The sequence below is a fragment of the Canis lupus genome, chromosome 15, assembly GCF_048164855.1.
Source record: "Canis lupus baileyi chromosome 15, mCanLup2.hap1, whole genome shotgun sequence".
NCBI lineage: Eukaryota > Metazoa > Chordata > Mammalia > Carnivora > Canidae > Canis > Canis lupus.
This window is the reverse complement of record NC_132852.1, coordinates 7,398,359-7,420,206: the sequence shown is the minus strand read 5'-3', so window position 1 is coordinate 7,420,206 and position 21,848 is coordinate 7,398,359. Positions and strand designations below refer to the sequence as shown.

The window sequence follows — 21,848 nt, the reverse complement described above, 5'->3', positions numbered from 1 at the left end:
GCTTTTTCTTAAAGGTGTTATTTATTTATTTGAGAAAAAGCAGAGGGAGAAAAAAAATAAAATAAAATAAAAAGCAGAGGGAGAGGGAGAAGCAAGCTCCCTTCTGAGCAGGGAGCCCAATGTGGAGCTTGATCCCAGAACCCTGAGGTCATGACCTGAGCCGAAGGCAGACGCTTCACCGACTGAGCCCCCCAGGTGCCCCGTTTTTTATATTTGCTTTTAGAATAAAAGCAAGAGTGTCCATTTTATGACTTTGCCCTTAAATCAGTAATATTATACGGACAGATCATGCTTCACCATATTTTTTTGAGACTCAGTTTCTTTGCCTCTTTTTCTCATTTCGAGATTAACTTCTATAGTTTATGGTGGTTTGTGGGGAAACTAAGTACATTAAGGATATAAAAATTTAAGTGTTCACTGAGGAATTACTGAGCTTAGCATTATTATATTGAGATCCTTGGTCAAAAAACATTTCTCGCACATTTGCTGTATAATTGATACTAAAATAGCATTCACTAAAGGGAAATGTCCTCTCTAGTAATATTGGTGGAAAGAAATGTATTCTACTAGGCCAGTGATGTTTTTATTTTTAAAGGAGTTTGATTTTTTTTTTTAATTTTTTTTAAGGAGTTTGATTTTATTTGAATTCTGTTCTGGCTTGAAAAAGTAAAATCTTGGGGTTCCTGGGTGGCTCAGTCAGTTAAGCGTCCGGCTCTTGATTTCAGTTCAGGTCACAATTTCAGGGTCATGAGATCGAGCCCCACACTGGGCTCTGCACTCACTGGGGGGTCTGCTTAAGATTCTCTCCCTCCCTCTCCCTCTGCCCCTCCCTGCCCCCTGCTGTCATGAGCTCGCTCTCTCTCTCTCTCAAAAAAAAAAAAAAAAAAAAAAAAAAAGATGAAGAAGTATAATCTCTTTTGCTAAATACTTTGAGGATTTCTTACACAGATTGAAGTGCTGTGCTGGCCATGGGTGATGTGAAAAAGGTACAAGGCAGTTTCCCAGCTCCTGGGGAGCTTCCAGTCTAGTTAGAATAGTCAGGTGACTTGGACATGGACACATATGCTGAGCATATTGATGAGCAGGGGACACTTATGGTGTTTGCACAGAGAAAGGTGATTAGTCTGTTGTTGACCAGTATATACCCTTGTACGGTGCACATTGTTGACACACAGGAAATTTTAATTCCTAGTGAATTGATGAGTAAGAGGGGCTCTTAATCTGGGGAATGGAGAATAGAAACACATCCTTTGAGTAACCTGGAAGCTGAGAATCAGAATGAAATGTTTAGGATACTGCAGTTATCAAGGTGTTACATCAGGCAGGTGCAAAATCCTAGTAGATTGCGTATTATGTTCTGAAGTGTTTGCATTTGGTTTGTTCAATAAATGAGACCAATGCAAGGTAACAAAGAAGGAAACATCACAATTAGTATATTTTAAAAGAGAGTTTAGTTTTTAGAGCAGTTTTAGGTTCACATCAAAATTGGTTGGAAAGTACAGAGATTTCCTATATCCCCTTGGCCCCCGCATATGTATAGCCTCCATCCTGTGAAAACCCCACACCGGAGTAGTACATTTGCCGAAACCAGTGAACCTAAGGATCATAGTTTACATTAGTTCACTCTTGGTGTTGCACATTCTGTGAGTGTGGATAAATGTGTGATGGCGTATATCCACCATTATAGCATGAGACAGAGCAATCTCACTGCCCTAAAAGCCCTCTGTGCTTCCCCTGTTCATCCTTCCTCCCCCCGACCCCTGCCAATGACTGATCCTTTTATTGTCTCAATAGATTAACCTTTTCCAAACTGTCATACAGTAGGTAACCTTTTCATGGCTTCTTTCACTTAGTAATACACATTTTTTAAAAGAATTTTATTTATTGATCCGTGAGAGACACACCTGCACACACAGAGGCAGAAACATAGGCAGAGGGAGAAGCAGGCTCCCTGCGGGGAGCCTGATGCGGGACTAGATCCTGGACCCCGGGATCACTCCCTGAGCTGAAGGCAGACACTCAACAGCTGAGCCACCCAGGTGTCCCATGTAATATGCATTTTTAAGGTTCCCTGCATGCCTTTGCATGAGCTGATAGCTCATTTCCTTTTAGTACCGAGTGATATTCCGTAGTCTGGATGGACCACAGTCAGCTTATCCACTCACTGACTCAAGGACATCTTTGTGTCTTCCAAGTTTGAGCAATTATGAATGCAGCTGCTATAAACGTAGCAAATAGTTTCTGAAAAACAATTTTCTGATCACTACTTGTGCTTAGGTAGTTTGGGGCCATAATGACGACAACGAAGATGATGATTGCACATCTTTAAGTTAATTTACATAATAAGTGACATAATTTTTTTCTGCAGTAAAGTTTCCACAGTGTACTTTCCAGAGCCTTCTGAGTTCAATGTTGTTAATGATGCTCCATTTTGCATCTGTAGTGACAGCGTTCTCAGGTATTGGTTTGCTTTTCTTTGAGTTGGTATTGCTTTGTGTTAGAATTGTGGTTCTCAACCAGGGACTATTTGCCCCCTCAGGACACTGAGAGACGGTGGCTACACAACTGACAACTGGTGGGTTGAGGCCAGGGATGCTGTTGCACCTGCTGCAGTGCACAGGACAGTCCCATAATAGAGAAGTTGCTGGCCTCCAATTTCCAAACTGGTGAATTTGAGGAACTCTGATTTAGAAATATATTTCATGTCCAGTGCCTCGCTCATCCATGCATTTGGCTGACCAGGCATAAGTGTCCGGCAAGTCATGCCAACTTTACCTTTTCTTTACTTCAAATGTAGCATTCTGAAGAGCCTGCAGACGAATCCCAAAGAAACCCTCATGTCATATGTACTCATGAGAGCTTTATTGATTCCAATAGAGCAGTAGCTCTTAACACCGGTTGTCCAGTAGAATCACCTGCAGAGATTTTTTGAAATCTAGATATAGTCTGGGGTGCCTGGTGGCTCAGCTGGTTAAGCATCCAGCTCCTGGCTCAGCTCAAGTCATGATCTCATGGGTCATGGGATCGAGCCTCAGGTCAGCCTCCATGCTCAGAAGGGAGTCTGCTTGAAGATTCTCTCGCTTTGCCTCCCTCCCACCTTGCTTTCTCTCTTTCTCAAATAAATATTTAAAAATACATTGATATACATATAGTCTGCATGGGCAAAGCCCGAGCAGCGCTTTCTCTCTCCCAGTTGCCAGATGATTCCCGTGTGGCCGTGGTTGAAAACTCCTATCAGAGGCTGTGTTCCCAACTGTCTACCTAGCGAGACGTCTTCATCACAGTGGGCTCTGAGCTGTTTCTGCCTGCGTGGTGACTAGAGTCAGTGATATGGCATTGCGTATTTTAAAATTGTCAGGAGAGCAGGTCTTGAAAGTTCTCATCACAAGAAAAGAAAATGTTGTGACGTGTATAGTGACAGATGTTAACTGGACTGGATCGTGGTGACCATTTCACGGGATATGTAAATATGGAATCATTACATCAGACACCTGAAACTAATACAACGCTATCTGTCCATCATTCCTTATTTTAAAAAGAAGAGTAGCTTATTTAGTATTACTTATTTATTGTATATTATTATATATTAACTAATCATTGTTAATGCTCAAATGGCAGAACAGGTATCTGTCACATTACTGGCAATGTGACTAGAAATCACATGATAATTATGAGGTATTTTATTACAAACCATTTATTTTTTTTTTTTTACCTAGGGTTGCACTAGGGTTGCACTTGATCATTTTGAATAATTCTCCACTTTGGGCAATTATCAGATTCTAAAGCACTAAAATAGGGAGGTTGAATCATATTTTTAGTTTAATTTGGGGATGTTTGTGACCCATGAGCTGCGCATCCCTGAAATGCAGGAGGTTTGCACTCCAAATTCAAGAGTTAAGGTCTTTTGTGCCCTCCTTAGAACAAAGTGTGTGAATTAGTAATCATGAAAATACTTTCTCACAGCAAAGATTCCCTGTGGGCACTGAGCTCTGTTCACTGGCCTGGGACGTCGCAGCCTGGCCGGGGAGCCAGTGTGCGTCCCTGCCGCAGTTTCCAAAGTCATGCCTTCCATCGGCCCGTAAAGAGGCAGCAGTGACACAGTTCAAAGTGTCCCAGTCCACTTGGAATCCAACCCTATTGAATTATAAGTCCCATTCTGCAGTGAACAGCACCTTCAAAGGAAGCTTTGGAGAAATCCCCTGGGACCAAAAGAAACCCGAGACGCTGGAGAGGACGCAGCCAAAGGCACACCGATTACTGTCCCGGGGCTTCCAGTGGCTTCGAGCCGCTGCATCGTGGCCCTTGTTCTGCAGACTATAAATTAGCCTTGGGATAGACAATTGCAAATAATGAAAATGGTAATAAAGAGGCCCTTTCATTTTTTTCCCTCCGAGGAGTTCCATTAACAAGATTTCCTCAGTTTTGGGGTGGTTTCCAAACTTTCTAGAGCCTTTCTCTTCAAGTGGGAGCCCGCTCTGAATAACTTTCCCAGACTCGAGAACTTCTTTTTTACTTTCTCCACACGTGGAACAAAATATAATTCCCTTATTCTGTACAGTCCTATCAGTCAGGCAAAACGTATATTTGCATAGGAGTGGCAATAATCGCAATAATGCTGTCTTGCATAAAAATAGCTAATATTTCATCTGTGCTTCTTAGGAGCCAGATTCTAGGCTAAGTGGTTTTTATGAGCTACCTCGCTCCGGCCTCCCTAAATCACGTAAGATCAATTTAGCAGGCAGTCTCCTTTCACAAAGGCAGTCACAGCAGCAGAACAAGCAACCAGACTCCATCCAGCTCAGAAGTCTGTGCTTTTAATCAGTGTGCTATAAATCTCCCCTTAATTGCTAAATAAATGTGACATTCAGGTTAGAGACACAGGCAGTGAGCGGCATGTTGGTGCTGGATAAGTCAGTCTCTACTCTCTTACAGAATAGAATCAAATGGCAAAGAATGGAAAATGACTTTTCTCAGATCGTGCAGATTAGCAATGTTAGGAGTGAATGGGTCCTGGGACGTGAAGCACGCTTATCCGTACTTTGAGGCCTAGCCGACCTTTCTCACCTACACTGGGCTCATAAGGCCGTGAGAATGGAGGGATTCCGAGCCAGCAGCCACCCTGCCCACTGAGCTTCGTCTGTGGATTTGCTTCATTCCAATTCCAGAAAAGAGAAAGAATAAAGAGCACCCGAAAATATTTCCCTTTCTCTCTGGTAGATGCAAACAGAATGTTTACCACAGACTACCAAAACCTACCAAAACCACAGATGTCCACACAGAATATTTGTATTCTTCAGATGCGGAAAAATAAGGGTGAAGTGTTTGTTGCTTTCTCTGACTGAAATCCCCAGATACACTTTTACACTCATTAGGCCCTCGTAAGTATTTGTTGAGAATAATTCTAAAAGTGATTTACTCTAAAAAAAAAAAAAAAAAAAGGGATTTACTCTAAAAGAGTAAATGGCCATTAAAGTGTATTTGCTCCAGTTCCTTCAGTGATTTAAATAAGTTGATATTCAACAGGTTTTATTTTCTAACGTTTTAAGACCAGGCTTTGTTTCATCTTGGACGTAAGACTATAAATATGTTTGCCAAATCGTAGTTCAAGGTCACTGCTAGGACAGGTGCTGGCTCTTCAAACTGCCAACCATTGCTACTGCAGAATAGAGACTAGCAGGAAGTCAGATTCAGGAGGAGATTAAGCAGTGTTATTAGAAAGTATGTGTTTAATCATGTTCCGAGTTTCCGAAATCCTATGACCTTTTTCAATTTATAGGAGAAGGTTTGATCTCAGGTATCATTGGCTTTATCTTGGCTCTTATCTGTTGTATGAATCCCCTACTACCCATAATCTCAGGAATCTCTATATTAATCACAACACAACTTTAATGTAGATGCATAAGCTCTAACATGACAGTGACACCAAGTTTTCCATTTTTTGAAAGTGTTGCTTTAGTATATCTTCTGAGAATTAATTGAGTTTCACTTGTTTGAGACTTCACTGAAGTCATAAAGTCACTCTTTAACTCATCGCCAAAGGGATTAATAGAGTTGACTAAGAGATATAGTTTCATTCAGTGTATTTATTTTATTCTGTATAGTCATTTTGAAAGCATGACTTGAGGCATTCAAGTTAACCCAGAATACACTACTGTTTCTCTCCAAAAGTCTTCTAGAAGCTGCCTCTGAATCTCAGAAGGGAACCACGTGTCTATAGAAATGTAACTTTTTGTGTGCATATTTCAGACACTTTCAAATAGAATCCTATTGCCATATTAGCTAATAGAGTATGTTTAAAGGACTAAAAATATAATTTCAGGGGCACCTGGGTGGCTCAGTCAGGTAAGCATCCAACTCTTGGTTTCAGCTCAGGTCATGATCTTGCAGTCGTGGAGTCAAGCCCCCTGTCAGGCTCCATGCTGAGTGTGGAGCCTGCTCCAGATTCTCTCTCCCTCCTCTTCTGCCCCTCTCCCCGACCCACATACCATGCTCTCGTTCTTTCAAATAAATAAATTTAAAAATCTTTTAAAAGATACAATTTCACCCTTATTCACATGTGCTGGGCATCCCATGTTCTGAGCCTGATTATATAAATACAACACGGTCTTCAGGTAATCTTTCAGAAAATGCCACTTTTAAAAGAAGTCATACTGTAAGGTGCCCGAACTTCTCACAATACACAATCTACACAGATAAAAAAGGAAGGAAGGGCAATAAAATTTGGAGTGGATCTCTGTCAGGATGCAAATTCTGATCATCGTCTGGTACACGCGGAAATGCATATGCAAACAGAACACATCTCTCTGCAACTTCCAGTGTTGATTTGCAGATATTGTTAAGGGTAGTTGGATTGGGAGAAAGAAAGGGAAGTAAAATTACATCCCTTTGGGGGACAGGGACAAAATATAGTCACAGACAGCAAAACTGAAGATTGAGAGAGGAGACTGCAATGTGAGTTACTTGGGAGGGTGTCTCACCTCGTATGAGTATGAAGTCCACCAAGCTGGATGTTCCTGCAGTCAGAAAACTGCATTCCCCACCTTGTGCATCACCAGGGCATAGAGCACGAGCTAATGCACACGGTTGCTAACACAGTATTTGTGGACTGGAGGAGTGCATAAAGGTATGAAGTAGACATTGAAGAGTGGACAAGGATGTGGTTCTGAAAACTCTCTCCTTTCATGTTCTTTGTGTTTTGCTGGAAGATGACTTGCTAATCCTAAGTAAGGTCAGGGACATGAGTGATGGCAGCGAAGGCTATAGTCTTATTCACAGATATGGGATTCAAATGAGAAGAGCCAGATATTGCAGCAGAACAATCCCTACAATAGTGATTTTCTTCTTCAGCTACTTTTCGAGGATAATCTTGATTTCAGTCTCTGATATCTGAGTGTGATTCGTTAATGCCATGTGACATAGGGGAAAGGAAGGACACATAAGATGAAATCAGAGAGGAAGACAAACCATAAGAGACCTTTAACTATAGGAAACAAACTGAGGGTTGCAGGAGGGGAGGGGGTTGTGGACAGGTAACCGGGTGATGGGCATTAAGGCAGGCATGTGATGTGATGAGCACTGGGTGTTGTATGCAACTGATGCATCACTAAACTCTACCTCTATAACTAATAATACACTATATGTTAGTTAAATTGAACTTAAATAAAATAATTACATTTAAAAATACCACGTGGCAATTCCCGTGAGGCTATCTGCCTACCAGTCTCTATTTTAGTTGGTGTTTGTCTATGTGGGCACTTCATATAATGAATTATTCCTATGATCATGGGAAATATGCTAATGAATCCAGTGACACATAACTTGCTTTGAGAAATATAATCAATTTGTATCAATGTGTGCATTCAAGCCTGCATTTAAGCCTCAGGGTATTGTGACTTAAAATTGTTCTTCTGCAGTTACTTCCGAAATACAGTTGTTAATGAAAGTGTTAGCTTAGGAATTCAAGGTGTATATTTATGGAGACAACTTTACATGTAGATAATATGGGTTAAATAGTTGATAAGTAAGGTGAAGCCAGGTTACTACATCTATCTTTTACCAGCTCTTCATCCATCTACCAATGTGTGCAGCTGACTTTTTATCCAGCATGTAAGTCATGCTTAACTAAAAATCCATTTAACCTATGCTGAAAGTAAGTCCCTATATCTGAGCACATGAAAAGCCCTTTTCTTCATTTTATAAATACTAAAAATATTCCTAAATTAAGCAGAAAAAAAACCCTTTATTGTCAAACTTAAAATCACATTTTACCATGAAAATGTAAAATGCAAAAATAAAATTAATAAAATTAATATTCAAGAAAGAAGACTTCAGATTTAACATTTACAGAAATCACTGAAAAGGAGGAGTATGCACTTATATCAATACTAAAATGACTTGAGAATTACTACATGTTTAATATTAAATGGAAACCTGATTAAGTGCTTACATTCTCATGGTGTGAATGGTGCTTGTGTAGTTGTAACATAAATTTACTGACAATGTTTTAACTTTGCAAAACCCCCCATAAATATACCAGTTACTGTTTTCTAAAGTTTTTTTCTTAAAAAATATGAGGTGAGATTTTTGAGACCAATACATGAATGAAACAGACATTATGATGCAGATGGATTGTTTCTTCCCTTGTCGCTGGGCACCTGTGCCATGAGGAGATCTTCCAGCAGGTTCTTCACAGAACCCACGTTATTCAGCATCTCTCAGCTTCCTGTGGTGCTGTGACAAGGACACTTAACACTTCAGATTGGATTTTGTAAATTAGTCACAAAAATCTTCTTTTCCAGTAGATTACATGTTTTCTCTCTCGACTTTTTCTCTGTTGCAGTTTATCATGCTGACATACCTTTTCATGTTGGCCTGGCTGGGGGTCACGGCTTTCACCTCCCTGCCAGTCTACATGTACTTCAACCTGTGGACCATTTGCCGAAACACCACCTTAGTGGAGGGAGCCAATCTCTGCTTGGACCTTCGTCAGTTTGGTAAGTGGATCTCGAACTAAAATGAGGCCTCCTGTTGTTTTACCTAAATGACTGCCTCTGAAATAGTGCCAATCACCCTGGAACCATCACAGATCGATGAGAAATGTATACTTGAGACATGTCACCGTGTATTCACCTTTCAGACATTTTTTTTTTTAATTTCAATGTGTAGGAGTTGAGGAATGATTGGAAGTTGGTCTCATAACATGAATATACAAACATGTATGTTTGAACAGACTATCTGGGTGTATTTTCTGGTACAGGCAAGATACAATTGTGATGTCCTTGTCCCAATTCCTTTGTGCCTTTCCAGACTGGATGTGTTTCTCGGATCTACTCTTATGTTCCCATGACAAACTATACAATTTGTGAAGTCTAGTGTGAAGATCATCTAAGAAATAGGTGCTTCTCTGGTTTTCAAAATAAGGCAAAAAAAGCTAAGCATTTTATAATAACAAAATCAAAGAATGTTAAACCAACCAACAGTTGGTTATTTTTGTTCAGGGCTAAAACTTCCATGTGATAAAAATGGTTTCTTATGTCTGTGCAGGCTTGTGATACACAGACCTTATTGTCCATGTTAACGTGTTTGATCCTTCCAACACTTCTGTATGCTGTACAATATTATTATCCTCTTTATAAATGATATAGAGAGGTTAAATGAGTTGCCCAGGGTATAGACCTAGGATGTGACAGAGCCAGGACTCAAACCCCAACAGTCTTTTTTCAGGATCTGGGGTCATTACAAATCAGCCTGCAAATCTCTCCGCTTGAAACAAGTACTGCTGATAGATGAATGTGGAGAAATGGACCTATTCTCACCTAATTTATTTGGATTTCTGTTCCATCATTTGTAAAAATTATGGGAGCTACAAAAGTTAACAAAAGATATGGAAATCCACATGTTTGGGTGGATTTTGTCCCCATACGCTGGCTGTTAAAATCTACCCCATGAACATCTGGGAGTGCTCCCTATGATTTTCTCTAAAAGGTTTCCTGATAGGTCAGGAAAGTGGAGAACATTTCACTAGGCTTGGGGCTCAGTGGAGTGCTATAGGTAGATCATAAACTACAGTAAGCCAACTGTATGCTCCAAGGCTGTAGCCTCCTCTCCATCCCATAAACTGGAGTCCTAAGCCTCCTTTGCCTGGTCCTAATGATAAGCAGGGTCTGCTCTGTGGATGCAGTTCTTGGCAAGAAGACCACAGAGGGAATAAGGACAGCTCTTCCACCGGAGAGGTTTCAGTCTTGGAATCCTGTCACACATAAACACAGGAAGGGAAAGCATCCCCAACAGCTGCTGGAGGTCATGGGAGAACAGCTGCTTGGAAACATGGCTCTGGCTTCAGTCCCTCCCCGTCAATGTTTTCCTCCTGTTCTGTTGATCTGAACATGGGAAATTGGAAGAGAGGTGGCCCGTCTCTCCAACAGGGTTGCCAGCCAACAGGAGCCACCTAGTGAAGTTTCAGTTTCAGATAAACAAGAAATTTTTTTAGTACAGCATGTCCAAATATTATATGGGACACACGTATAGTAGGTGTAAACCATGACTAGGATTAAAGCTGCCCTTTGAACCATAGCACTGTTTACAACATATTCATCAAGATTCATTCCAGTTTAACTTTTCGCCATGATGTGGAAGAGAGGCCACTTTTCAGATGTCATGCAACCTTTTACATCATCTATTAAGTCATTCTGTTTGCCCTTAATACAGACTCTACTTCCTGGATGGCACTTAATCTGCCTTCCAGATTATATGCCCTCAATAAGAATCCTGAGTGTACATGCACAATCAAGTGAGCAAGGGGCGTCAGTGCAGAAAAGGACACTCCCCCAAGTCTGGGTCATGATCAGTACAGACTAATGTCATAAAAAAAGGTGGTTGAGTAGATAAGGACATGCTATGTATGAAGCGATTTCCCTTATTTTGCAAAGTTGTCTCATTAAATCTAGACGGTATCTTTGCTTTTAGGGGATCAAGGCCTTTGAAATGCATCATGGGGACTCTGATCATGGTAATAGCTCGGATGCCTGCTTAGTCTTTACTTACATTTCCCCATCCATTCCCCTGTATGTGATACATGTATACGTGTCTTACAGACCTAATGGCAAGCAGAGGCATCATAGAGTTCATAGGGTCGGGGAACTTACAGATGAGTTACAGATGGTTTGTCCTATTAGCATTTGCCATATTTCAAAATGAGTCATAAAATAACTTGCTCATTTTCATAGCTTCGTATTACACAAACATGGATTTACAAACTATAATTAACTTGCAATATGTATATTTGTGGTATATGGTATTATATCATAATAACTAGATTGTGTGTGTATGTGTGTGTGTGTGTGTGTGTGTGTGTAACATCAGGAGCACTGGAGACTGAGTGGAAGGCTTGGGTTACAGTATTTCAAAGGGGATGGGGGAAGGCTTCACCAAATAGCTGTTATCAGAAAGACATGAGGGTCGTGGGAATATTCATAGCAGAGGGAAGATCCAGGCCAAGTTACCAAAGCAGCTCCATGCCTGGCATCTTCAACAAACAACAAAGAGGCCCGTGTGGCTGAAGTAGAACAAGAAAGCAGGGAGAGCAGATTGGAATGGAGTCGGAATCGCGGAACACCATTCTGAGTGCATGGCAGGACGTCATCCATGCAGACTTTTATTCCACAGAAAGTAGAGAATATTTGCAGGTTTGGGCAGAAGAGAAGCATTATCCCCCATACATTCTAGAAGAATCACTCTGGTGGCCGAATGGAGAACGGACTGTCCCAAGAGTAGAAGCAGAGAAGCTGAGTGGCACTCTGTAGTAGCCCTGAGGTGACTCAGGTGGGCTCAAGTGGGCTCAGGTGGGCAGTAGTGGGAGAAGTAAGGAGAAGTGGCCTGGTGCTCTCTGCCTTTGGAAGCGAGGGGCTGCAGAGTGTCCTGATCGGTGGGCCTGTGGGTTTGAGAGAAAAGGAGGAATCCAGGGAATGCCCTGGTTCCCCGGACCACAGGAAGACTTGCTGTCAGATGAGCCAGGAAGCCTATAAGAAGCACCTCCTTGGGCACAAGGCAGGCAAGGGAGGTCAGAGTTCACTCTGAAGATGCTGAGACCTACTAGGAACCAAAACAGAGGTGTCAGGTGAGAAATTGGGTAGAGGAGTCTGGATTTCTGGAGAGAGGCACGGGGAGCTGGCTGAGTGGATTGGGGGGAGCTGCTGATCATTGTTAGCAGGCTTGGAGACTCCGTGGGATGGGAGGGGACAAAGGTGACCGAGGTGTGCATGCTGGGAGCTCCCCTGAGATAAGTCCAAGAGCAAGGGAGCCTGTGACAACCGACGGACAAAACCAGGAGTCCATGGGGTTGGGGATCTAAGGAAGGAGAGGGAGCCAGTGGCCCGGGAGGGCAGCTTGGAGAACTCATCGTTGGATTATGTGCAGGGCACTGCGGATTCCCATGGAGGCTTGAGACAAAAGCTGAATGGAAAGGGTTCAAATAGAAAGGAAAATGAGGGGATCGCAGACAGTGAGCATAGTCAGAGCTTTCTAGGCGTTCTGCTGCAGAGGCGAACAAAGACCCAGGCCAGGAAACCATGTGCAGGGCCCAGGGATTCCACACCAGCGAAGTGGGTAGTAGGTCAGCGTGGAGAAGGGTGGCCTTTCCCGAGAAGCTTTCTTAGACACATCCTAGGGGGTTCTTATGTCCCCCTCTCCCCTTTTAGCGCCTCCCCTCTTGGCAGAAAGGAAAGGTCACAGAGAAGCACATCTGCATGTGATGGACCGCAAGAAGTTATTTTTTAAAATGAAAATAACTGCACAGACTATTGGCAAAGGAGAGTGGCAGGAGGCCCATAGAGAGTGAGAGCGGACAGTGTGCCTCAAAGCTGAAGGTGTGTGTATATGCGCGTGTTAAAATTAAGATAAGGCAGGCAGTGCTAAAAGCTTAGGTGTGAGTTTGCCCAGAACTTGTGGGTTTTTTTTTTTTTCACTTTATGCTTCCGTAGTTCTCAAAACAAAATTAAAGACTCATTTTAGATAGCCTTGGTCACTTTTCTGTAAAATGAGATCTGTGGCAGTGTATCACTCATGTGCGTGTTAAAAGTGCAATACTCCTGGCAAACACTCACAGGTTCTGGCTTGACGGTTCTGTGGTGGAGTCCAGAAATGCATACTTTTGAGCATTCCCCAGGTGATTCTAATGCAGTTGGTCTGTATAAACCAACTGAAAGCAAGGGTGAATATGAGCAAAATTACAGGGTTTTTTTCCCCCTACTATTAGCACTGTTTTCAATATTAACAGAAAAAAATTACTCCTTTGGGCAATATGCTTTTATAGACTAATAGAAGCTTTGTACCAGCAGAATAAATTTAGATCCACACTTCAGCACAGTCTGGGACATAGTAATCAAAATAATTGTGATGCCTACACCACTGCATTAATGGACCAAACCAATCAACCGGCTACAATTGAATCCAGAGATTCTGGTGGCTAGGTCCAATTGAATTCAGATCAAAAATGTCGTAAATTGCTTGAGGGCTAAATAATTTTTATCTTCCATTCATAATTCCGGTTATAATTATTATCTAGCAATAAAAGCTGAAGGAGGTTTCCATTATACTATGGCATAAAATGGAACTTGCTTAGTTTTTATCAGCAAGATTCTTTTTCTTTCTCTGGCCTCTTGAAAACATTTATAAACCAAGCTATAATTTTCTACATGTAGGGATTGTGACGATTGGAGAGGAAAAGAAAATTTGCACCGTCTCTGAGAATTTCATGAGGATGTGTGAATCTACCGAGGTAAATGTTTTTAAAGCTGTTTATATTGCCCGAATTTTAGCCACATTTGGTATTTGAAAAATATAAGTAAAATATATTTAAACATATTTAAATATATTATTTATTAAATATATTTAATATACATTTAAAATATAAGTAAATCTATATTGAATTTTCCCCCTTCCCTCTCAGAGGCATTTTTACTCACAGTGATCTTATGCAGGGTGACTGGAGAATAAATATGAATGAGATGCTCTATTTCAGTATAAATTATAACAAATATATTTTTTCCAGAAACTATCATTTTCATGAAAGTTGAACATTTTTAATATTATTAGGTAAAAGGATAATGTAGCCTTATATAGTTATATTACTGAAAATTATCATTACTAAGGATGATATCATCTTTGCAATAAAATTATACTAAAATGCTGCAGTTGCAAAGACTTCAATAATTTGCAGGAGAAAAGATACTGTAATAATGTTTTGTATCCTAAGTGCACTTTCGTTAAAGATGCAGAGTTTCTCTTCGTAAGACAGCAGCCGTCCTGATCTCTCTTCTGCTTGTAACCCTGACACGGGTTTTGATTCTCTGTTGGTTTCTTTGCAGCTGAACATGACCTTCCACTTGTTCATTGTGGCGCTTGCTGGGGCCGGGGCAGCTGTTATTGCTATGGTAAGACCTGGAGCTCTGAGGCTTGGTTTTTGGATTTGAATGACAAGGTGATTTACTCATTGCGATGATCATTTGTCTCCAATCCTGAAGTCCATACTAATCCTATTGGTTTTACTATCAGTAAAAAAAAAGGGGGGAGGGTGGTAACAGGGAACAAACAAAAAACACAAGGCTTAATCTGAAAAACTATTATTGTTACAATAGAGAGACTATTCAGTAAGCAGTTTAAGGATTAGAACACTCAATCATCTAGGTAACGTGAACAAAAATAAGTAAATGCATTAGTGTTTCAGATATTAGATCGCTGCTATTAACATAAAAAATCACCTCTGGATCATCTATGCCTGTATCGATGTGGTATTCCAGGTAATCTAATCCGTTCCTCACATTATCCTTTCCTCTTTCTCATTCAAGGACACAAAGAAAAGCCATATTGAGTCACTTATGGAAAAAGGATTAATTTAGTCTTCTTACTACAGATGTCAACCGTTTTGTGTCATTACTTTAATCTCTAATTTAGTTCAGAAATACAAAGAACAAGTTTTTCAAGTCAAGCTTATACTGGGTGGTGAGGACCTGCAATGTCCCAGGTAACTTCCTTGGTAACTCACTGGGAAGTCCAGGTTGCTCACCCGACCACCAAAGACCAACAGTGGACAGATGCCTGGAGCATCAGGAATAGTCTTTGCAGCCAAGGTCTTCCGCCTTCCAGTCCTTAGATTTGCATCCTGCTATGCAAAGTAATAATACAAAAGTGAAGTAGAATAGAGCTCCAGAATGTGCCTGGGAACCTCACAAATATTCTAGTCAAATCAATATGCAGAAATGATGATTCAGGTTTCTTTATTTCCTTATAATGCCAATCCATTGTCTGATGTGTTGGTAAAGGAAGCACTTTTTAAAAACTATGAGTGTTTTCTCTCTTGTCAAAGAATAAAACGAAGGGAGTACATGGGTGGCTCAGTCAGTTAAGCACCCAGCTCTTGATTTTGGCTCAAGTCATGATCTTGAGGTGGTAGGATCGAGCCTCACATAGGGTTCCCTGCTCAATGGGAAGTCTGCTTGAAATTCTCTCCTCTGCCTCTCGCTCTGCCCCTCCCTCACTTTCTAAATAAATAAATAAATAAAATCTTAAAAAAAAAAAAAGAAGAAGAAAACTAGGAACTAATCAGTGGTAAGGTACTGATAAGCTATTCCAGACCAGTTTTCTTTTTTGTTTTTAGTGACTTTATAAACACTTGAGATTTGATTCTGTTTCCTAAAAATGATTTTTAAAAATAAGAGAAATAACCGGGTCAGTGCTAAAGTGAATTTTCAGACATTTTGTTAATTTAGTATCATGCTAATTGTTCAACATTTTAGATTGAGTGTATAAACTTGTACACAGGAATTTTATTTCAGAACATGAGGTGCTTATGATCAACAAGATCATGTTGGCTAATTGATTGGAGGGGTCACAGTAAAACAATAAGCAAAGGATTTATATTCTCAGCCTAAAATCAATGCTAAAACATGCCCTGGGGAAGCATTACATGTTCTGGGCGGTGATGTTCTGGACACTCAGTGTCCCAGGTAGCACCCAGCCTGGTTGTGCAGTAAGAGGAAACACGTTCATATATACATTCCTGTGTGATGGAAAATTTTTAGGGACTTGTGTATGTTCAAGCAGTATGCTTATACCTTAAGAGGTATATATCAAAGCACTTTTTGTAAAGAGGTGTGTAATAAATTGTGTTCACATTTGCTACACATGAGTGTGTGTAAAACTCTGTGTAAGAATGCATGCCTTTAGGCATACATTACTGAAACCTGTCTAAATGAATACTTTTATTTAAATGTCCCTAAAAATGCCTACTCTGAAATGATTCTATCATCAAAAAGATCTTAAGATAATAGCAATTCCGATGTTATGTATTTCTTAAGGAATCTATACTTTGCATACATTTAGATATTAAGTTATAAACAAATTTTATTGCAAACTACAAGAGTTTTAGAGTATTATTTTTAAGTACTAAGCATCCTTTTGGATATCTAAATATATGCAAATCATAAATACCTTAAGAAATAAATAACAGTTAACTACTGATTGACATCAGAATTTCCAATTCATTAGCTCTGATAATAGTTTAGGTTTTAGGAGACAGGGATAATACAACATAATTACTCCTTCTGTTCCTGGCACTATTAGTACCAATGGTACTGTTAATAGATTCTTTTTTTTTAATTTTTATTTATTTATGATAGTCATCACAGAGAGAGAGAGAGAGGCAGAGACACAGGCAGAGGGAGAAGCAGGCTCCATGCACCGGGAGCCCGACGTGGGATTCGATCCCGGGTCTCCAGGATCACGCCCTGGGCCAAAGGCAGGCGCCAAACCGCTGTGCCACCCAGGGATCCCTGTTAATAGATTCTTTACATCTTTCTCCGTTAAAAGCACCATCAAATGCTTAAGTACATGAATACATTCAATAGTCGTAATACAGCAACTGTCGTTGACCTCATCACCAACTCTCTGAACACTCAAAGTAGACTACCATTATTATTTCCATATTAGAGAAGAGAAATTTGAGATCAGTTCTTCTCTACCAAGATATTTAAAACACCATCTGTAACTTAAGGCAAAAATAGTAAGAATTTAAACTAAAACTAATGTGATTTACTCCATTTAAATTTTCAGAGGTGTTAGGAAGTTCTGTAGGCAAAAGGGGTCTTCTTGGCATTGCACCAGGTCCCAGGGACTGCTGTTCACCCACGTGAGGGACAGTAATGAGCCTGGCAGCAGGTGTCCCCCTAAGGCCAGAGGAAATGGCCAAAGACCTCCTGGAAACTGCCAGTTTCTGAACAAGAATGACACTCCTTTCAATATTTCACTCAGACATATTTAATGATAATTTAGGGGTCACATTTTCTCTGACTTTAAAAGAAGGTTTTTGTACATCTAAAAATATATTCATTCGGTTAAAACATATTCTGAGTACCCACTACTTGCTAAACATGCTCCACAGTACTTGCTGTTTTCAGAGCAACCACAGCAAAGTGCCACATGAATTTGGTCATGTGTATAACCTCTGCTCCGTCCACATGTATGTAGTGATTCAGGCTTCAGTATGAAAATGACAGAGCGCAAGAGCAGAACTCACAGCTCTTGCTTGCAGGTGGCTTATGACTTCCACTAAACAAAATGCAGAATTTCAGAGGAAAGAGAACATTCTGAAATTCCTATTGGTATTCTAATTGGTATGCACCTTTTCCATATTGCCGTGTCAGAATTGTCATTTTTTTCCCTACTGCCTGTTGACCGCCTTAACATATCACGATAGTCACCACTTAAAGTTGACTTTGTGTTCTTTATGTCTATCTGTACTTTTCTAAAACCAGCCTACCTTCTTTCAAAGTACTCTTCGCTAATCAAAATGTTAGTGTTCTCTTTTACTAAATTATGGATAAAAATATTGCCCACCCTTTGAAGTTCAGATCAAGGGATGCCTGGGTAGCTCAGTGGTTGAGCATCTGCCTTTGGCTCAGGGCGTGACCCTGGGATCCCAGGATCGAGTCCCACATCAGGCTCCCCATGGGGAGCCTGCTCTTCCCTCTGCCTGTGTCTCTGCCTCTCTCTCTCTGTCTCTCATAAATAAATAAATAAAATCTTAAAAAAACTAAATCTCAGGTCAAGTAAACAATTAACAACTTAGTTTCTCTTTCATATTCACCCATCAAAAGCCATCATTTGGAAAACTGCTTTATCTCTCTGTGGACCAGGAGTGAGAGAAAGAGTGAAAAACAAACAAGTGATCACATAAAAATTAAAAATCCATATTGGCTCCTCCAGACTTGAAAAGAAGAAGAGAGAGAGAGAGATTCTGAAAGATGGGGAGCTGAGAAGATGCTCTCATGTAGTCAGAGGCGTAGAAGGAATAACCTATTTATCTTGTTCCTCTTACCACAGAGATGTGGGTTCTGTTGTATTAGCACACATGCCCTACCTAAGTGTATAATTCGTCTATTTCTCTCCTGATGGTGAGGTGTAAGGAACACTGACCAGACTTCCAGTATAAATTATTTCTGTCTTTGATTAGGTTCACTACCTTATGGTTCTGTCTGCCAACTGGGCTTACGTGAAAGATGCCTGCCGGATGCAGAAATACGAGGACATCAAGTCGAAGGAGGAGCAAGAGCTTCATGACATCCACTCTACTCGCTCCAAAGAGCGGCTCAACGCCTACACATAAATCCGCCCTGCCTGTCCTGCCTGCCATCTAGATGCATTGGTGTTTAACGAAGGGCCATCCAACCATCCAACCTTGTGAAAACTAAAATGGGAGTGCTTCTCATCAATGATCTGTAGGGTGACTTATGAATCACCTGACCACAATTCTTTGTTGTTTAGCACGTAATTTCCTAATTTGTTAAATTGGTGTGAACAAATCTCTTCTACAAGCTCCTATCCAGCCTTTTCCTTTTTTAAATTTCTCACACTCATTTAAATAATTCTGTAAGATTGAAGATACTAACATTGTCAAGTGCAGAGATTTTATTTGATTTTTAACCACTTCCCATGTGTTGATACATAACACCTTTTGCATTATTTCTTATGTTTTGAGAAGAAAAATAGCTTTTTATACTTTTTAGTTTTGATTTCGGTAACTAGTTTAACTACAGGTAACCTTCAAAGGGACCATTGTACATTTTGAACAATAGACAGAGATGGTATCACGAGGACTCTTCTTGAAATATGGAAATCCCGTCTGGAGATCAGTGGCCACGTTACCACAGGCCCTGGTTCATATTTTCATCAATCTAAGGTGCAGTTTCTAAATTTGTAAGAGTAGGTGTAAAAAAAAAAAGTGCTTCTTATCTTTGTTAACATTGTATTTTTTTTTTCTTGATGTATTTCTCTCTTGATTACTCATGTTTATGTTGTGAGCACATGGAAACAGTGATGCTAATGCATGGCTAGTTGCCTTTTTAAGATTGTGACACCAGACTTACCTTTTAAAGCTTAGTATAGAGACAATTTTACTGGAAATAACTACTGTGAACTATTGAAGAATGATCTCTTTGTGATTTAAGCAGTGGCTGGATTGGAACTTTTAATATGCTAATGTGGAACATTAATTACCTTTATGAAGGTGGTATATTAAAAATAAGCACACTAACCCCTCCGAAGTTGTTTTACCTACTTTAAAACGTTTTAACGGATTGCACCTCTGTAAACTATCCCTCCAATGTGTATGATATATTTGAAAAGGCTTCCATTAATATAATAGCTTTGCTTGCAGCCTTCCGATCTATGTTGGTTCACCTGTAGTGTTTTTTAAAGTGTGGTCAGAGGCCACGATAGAATGTATCCCTTCCAAGTGTAGTGATAAATCTGTGTTTTTCTTTGAAGTAAGTCATTTTAACCAAATGTTCGGTCATAATCATTTATAAGAAGTACCTATATCAAAGGAATTTAAAAAAAAAAAAGCAATCAGTATTACTGGACCAAAATTGGTGTTTGTTTTAACCTTGACTCTTCTTTTGATTATTTCTAATGCTACAAGAATGCTGTAAAGTGTCTTTTAAAATGCTGTAGCCTGACAAGACATTTTTGTCAGTGTATAAAAAATTAGGTAGTATCGTGCACTGATTTGACCATTGTGAAATCTTTTCTCAGTGTAAGTGCATTTCTAATAAAATTTATGAGTGAAACAATCTTTGTACAACGACTAGTCATGCATCATCCGTAATTTTACAAGTTCTTGTAGTAGGTAGCGGGGTATTTACTAGGGTTATCTGTGGCATGATTATGCATTCTGTAGTATTATTTAATTTGGGGTTTTGCTTCTTTTTTTTTTACATGTAGATTATCTTACTGGTTCAACAATTTTCTGATATATGCAGTATTACAGATATTCAGCAAAAGTATTAATGGGCCTCTTTAAATTCTATATTATAGTGTTTCAGTTCTGTGTCTTAACAGTTTGTGATGATTTTTAAAACTGTCTTTTAAACTTATGTAATGATGTTGATGCTTTCAGCTTTTTTTTTTCCTGGTATTAGAGTTTGTATTTTCACAAAGAGTGCTTTGTAGCAGGCATTACAATTAATCTGTTTTGTACATAAATGTGCCAACAGCTTGATGGTGGCGTTTTTGAAATGTAGAACAAAGTGCTTGCAAAAATGTAATAAATACACTTGTGTACTTTGTGTACTTATTATTAGTTTCTGCAGTGTTTATTTTGTGGATTTTTTTTTTTGTTTTGTTTTGTTTTGTTCATTCCTCTTTCCTATGTGTGTGCCTTCTTTCCAGATGCAGTAGATGCTGTCTTTTTAGGATGCTATTACCTCAGTTGAGTTGACCTCACACTGAACTGAGAATTCTTTGCATGACTTGCAGCATAAAGAGGCTAGGGAGCCGGGGATAGGGCAAAAGTGTGAAGATTCTGGAGGTCATTTAATTTAGCAAAATGATAGCAATTCCCAATTTATGCTCTTCCCTTGCCTAATTTCTATTGTTTTGTGTTTCCTTTAGAGCTTCCTAAACTAATAGAGAAACAAATAAGACTAATTCAATTCAAAAAGAAAAATGATTTCATGGTTCGCTTCGAAACTTCAAGGTGAGAAAGATTAAATGAAAAATATATATACTTTTTCCAGACTCCTTGTTTGTTTGGGTTGTAATTTTTTCTGACCAAACTGGAAGTGATGACAATTTAAAAATGATAAAACAGTGATCAATAAAAATCTTTCTTTCCTTTTTTTTTTTTAAGATTTTATTTATTCATTCATAAGAGAGACAGAGAGAGGCAGAGACACAGGTAGAGGGAGAAGCAGGCTCCCTGTGAGGAGCCCAATGCAGGACTCGATCCCAGAACCCAGGGATCACGACCTAAATCAAAGGCAGGTGCTCAACCACTGAGCCACCCAGGTGCCCCCAAAATCTTTATTTTCACCAGGCCTAAGTAATTGTATTAGTCTTCAATTATTTATGTATTATTATTATTATTATAAGTAATTATTATAAGTGCCTGAAATACTCAAGGTACTTAGGTCACAAATATCTACAGTAATTACAAGCAGATCTCACCACAATATGTTTTAAAAAGTCACTTTTAAGACAATAAGAAAATAATCCCATTATTAAATAATTAAACTTAATAATAATTATTATTAAATGACTTTTTTATTCTTTCCAGCATTAATGAAATTCTTAGCATATCAACAAAAAAATAAAGAATTATATATTAAAGATTGTCAATGTAAACAAAACTGTCACCAGAGAATGCTTTTCAAAGAAACTGATCATTGTAAGATAATTATATTTTTTTAAAACTTAAAAGTCCATTTCTGTTTGTAAAAATACATACTTATCTCTAAAGCAAGTAATATCCCTTTGGGAATTTCTTACCACCTAGCGTTATTGAGATATAATTGACA

At 39.5% G+C, this 21,848-nt stretch overlaps 1 protein-coding gene across 2 annotated transcripts in view; it reads left to right on the top strand.

Annotated features, from left to right (window-relative positions):
- GPM6A (glycoprotein M6A) overlaps window positions 1-20,626 on the top strand; it is a 331,381-nt gene extending 310,755 nt beyond the window's left edge. For both annotated transcript variants that reach the window (XM_072775844.1, XM_072775843.1), the window contains exons 4-7: window positions 8,840-8,993; window positions 13,698-13,774; window positions 14,364-14,429; window positions 18,506-20,626. In XM_072775844.1, coding sequence (XP_072631945.1) covers window positions 8,840-8,993; window positions 13,698-13,774; window positions 14,364-14,429; window positions 18,506-18,658 — 450 coding nt within the window. In that variant the 3' untranslated portion in view covers window positions 18,659-20,626. The remainder of the gene's footprint in view (window positions 1-8,839; window positions 8,994-13,697; window positions 13,775-14,363; window positions 14,430-18,505) is intronic.
- The last annotated feature ends 1,222 nt before the right edge of the window (window positions 20,627-21,848 follow it).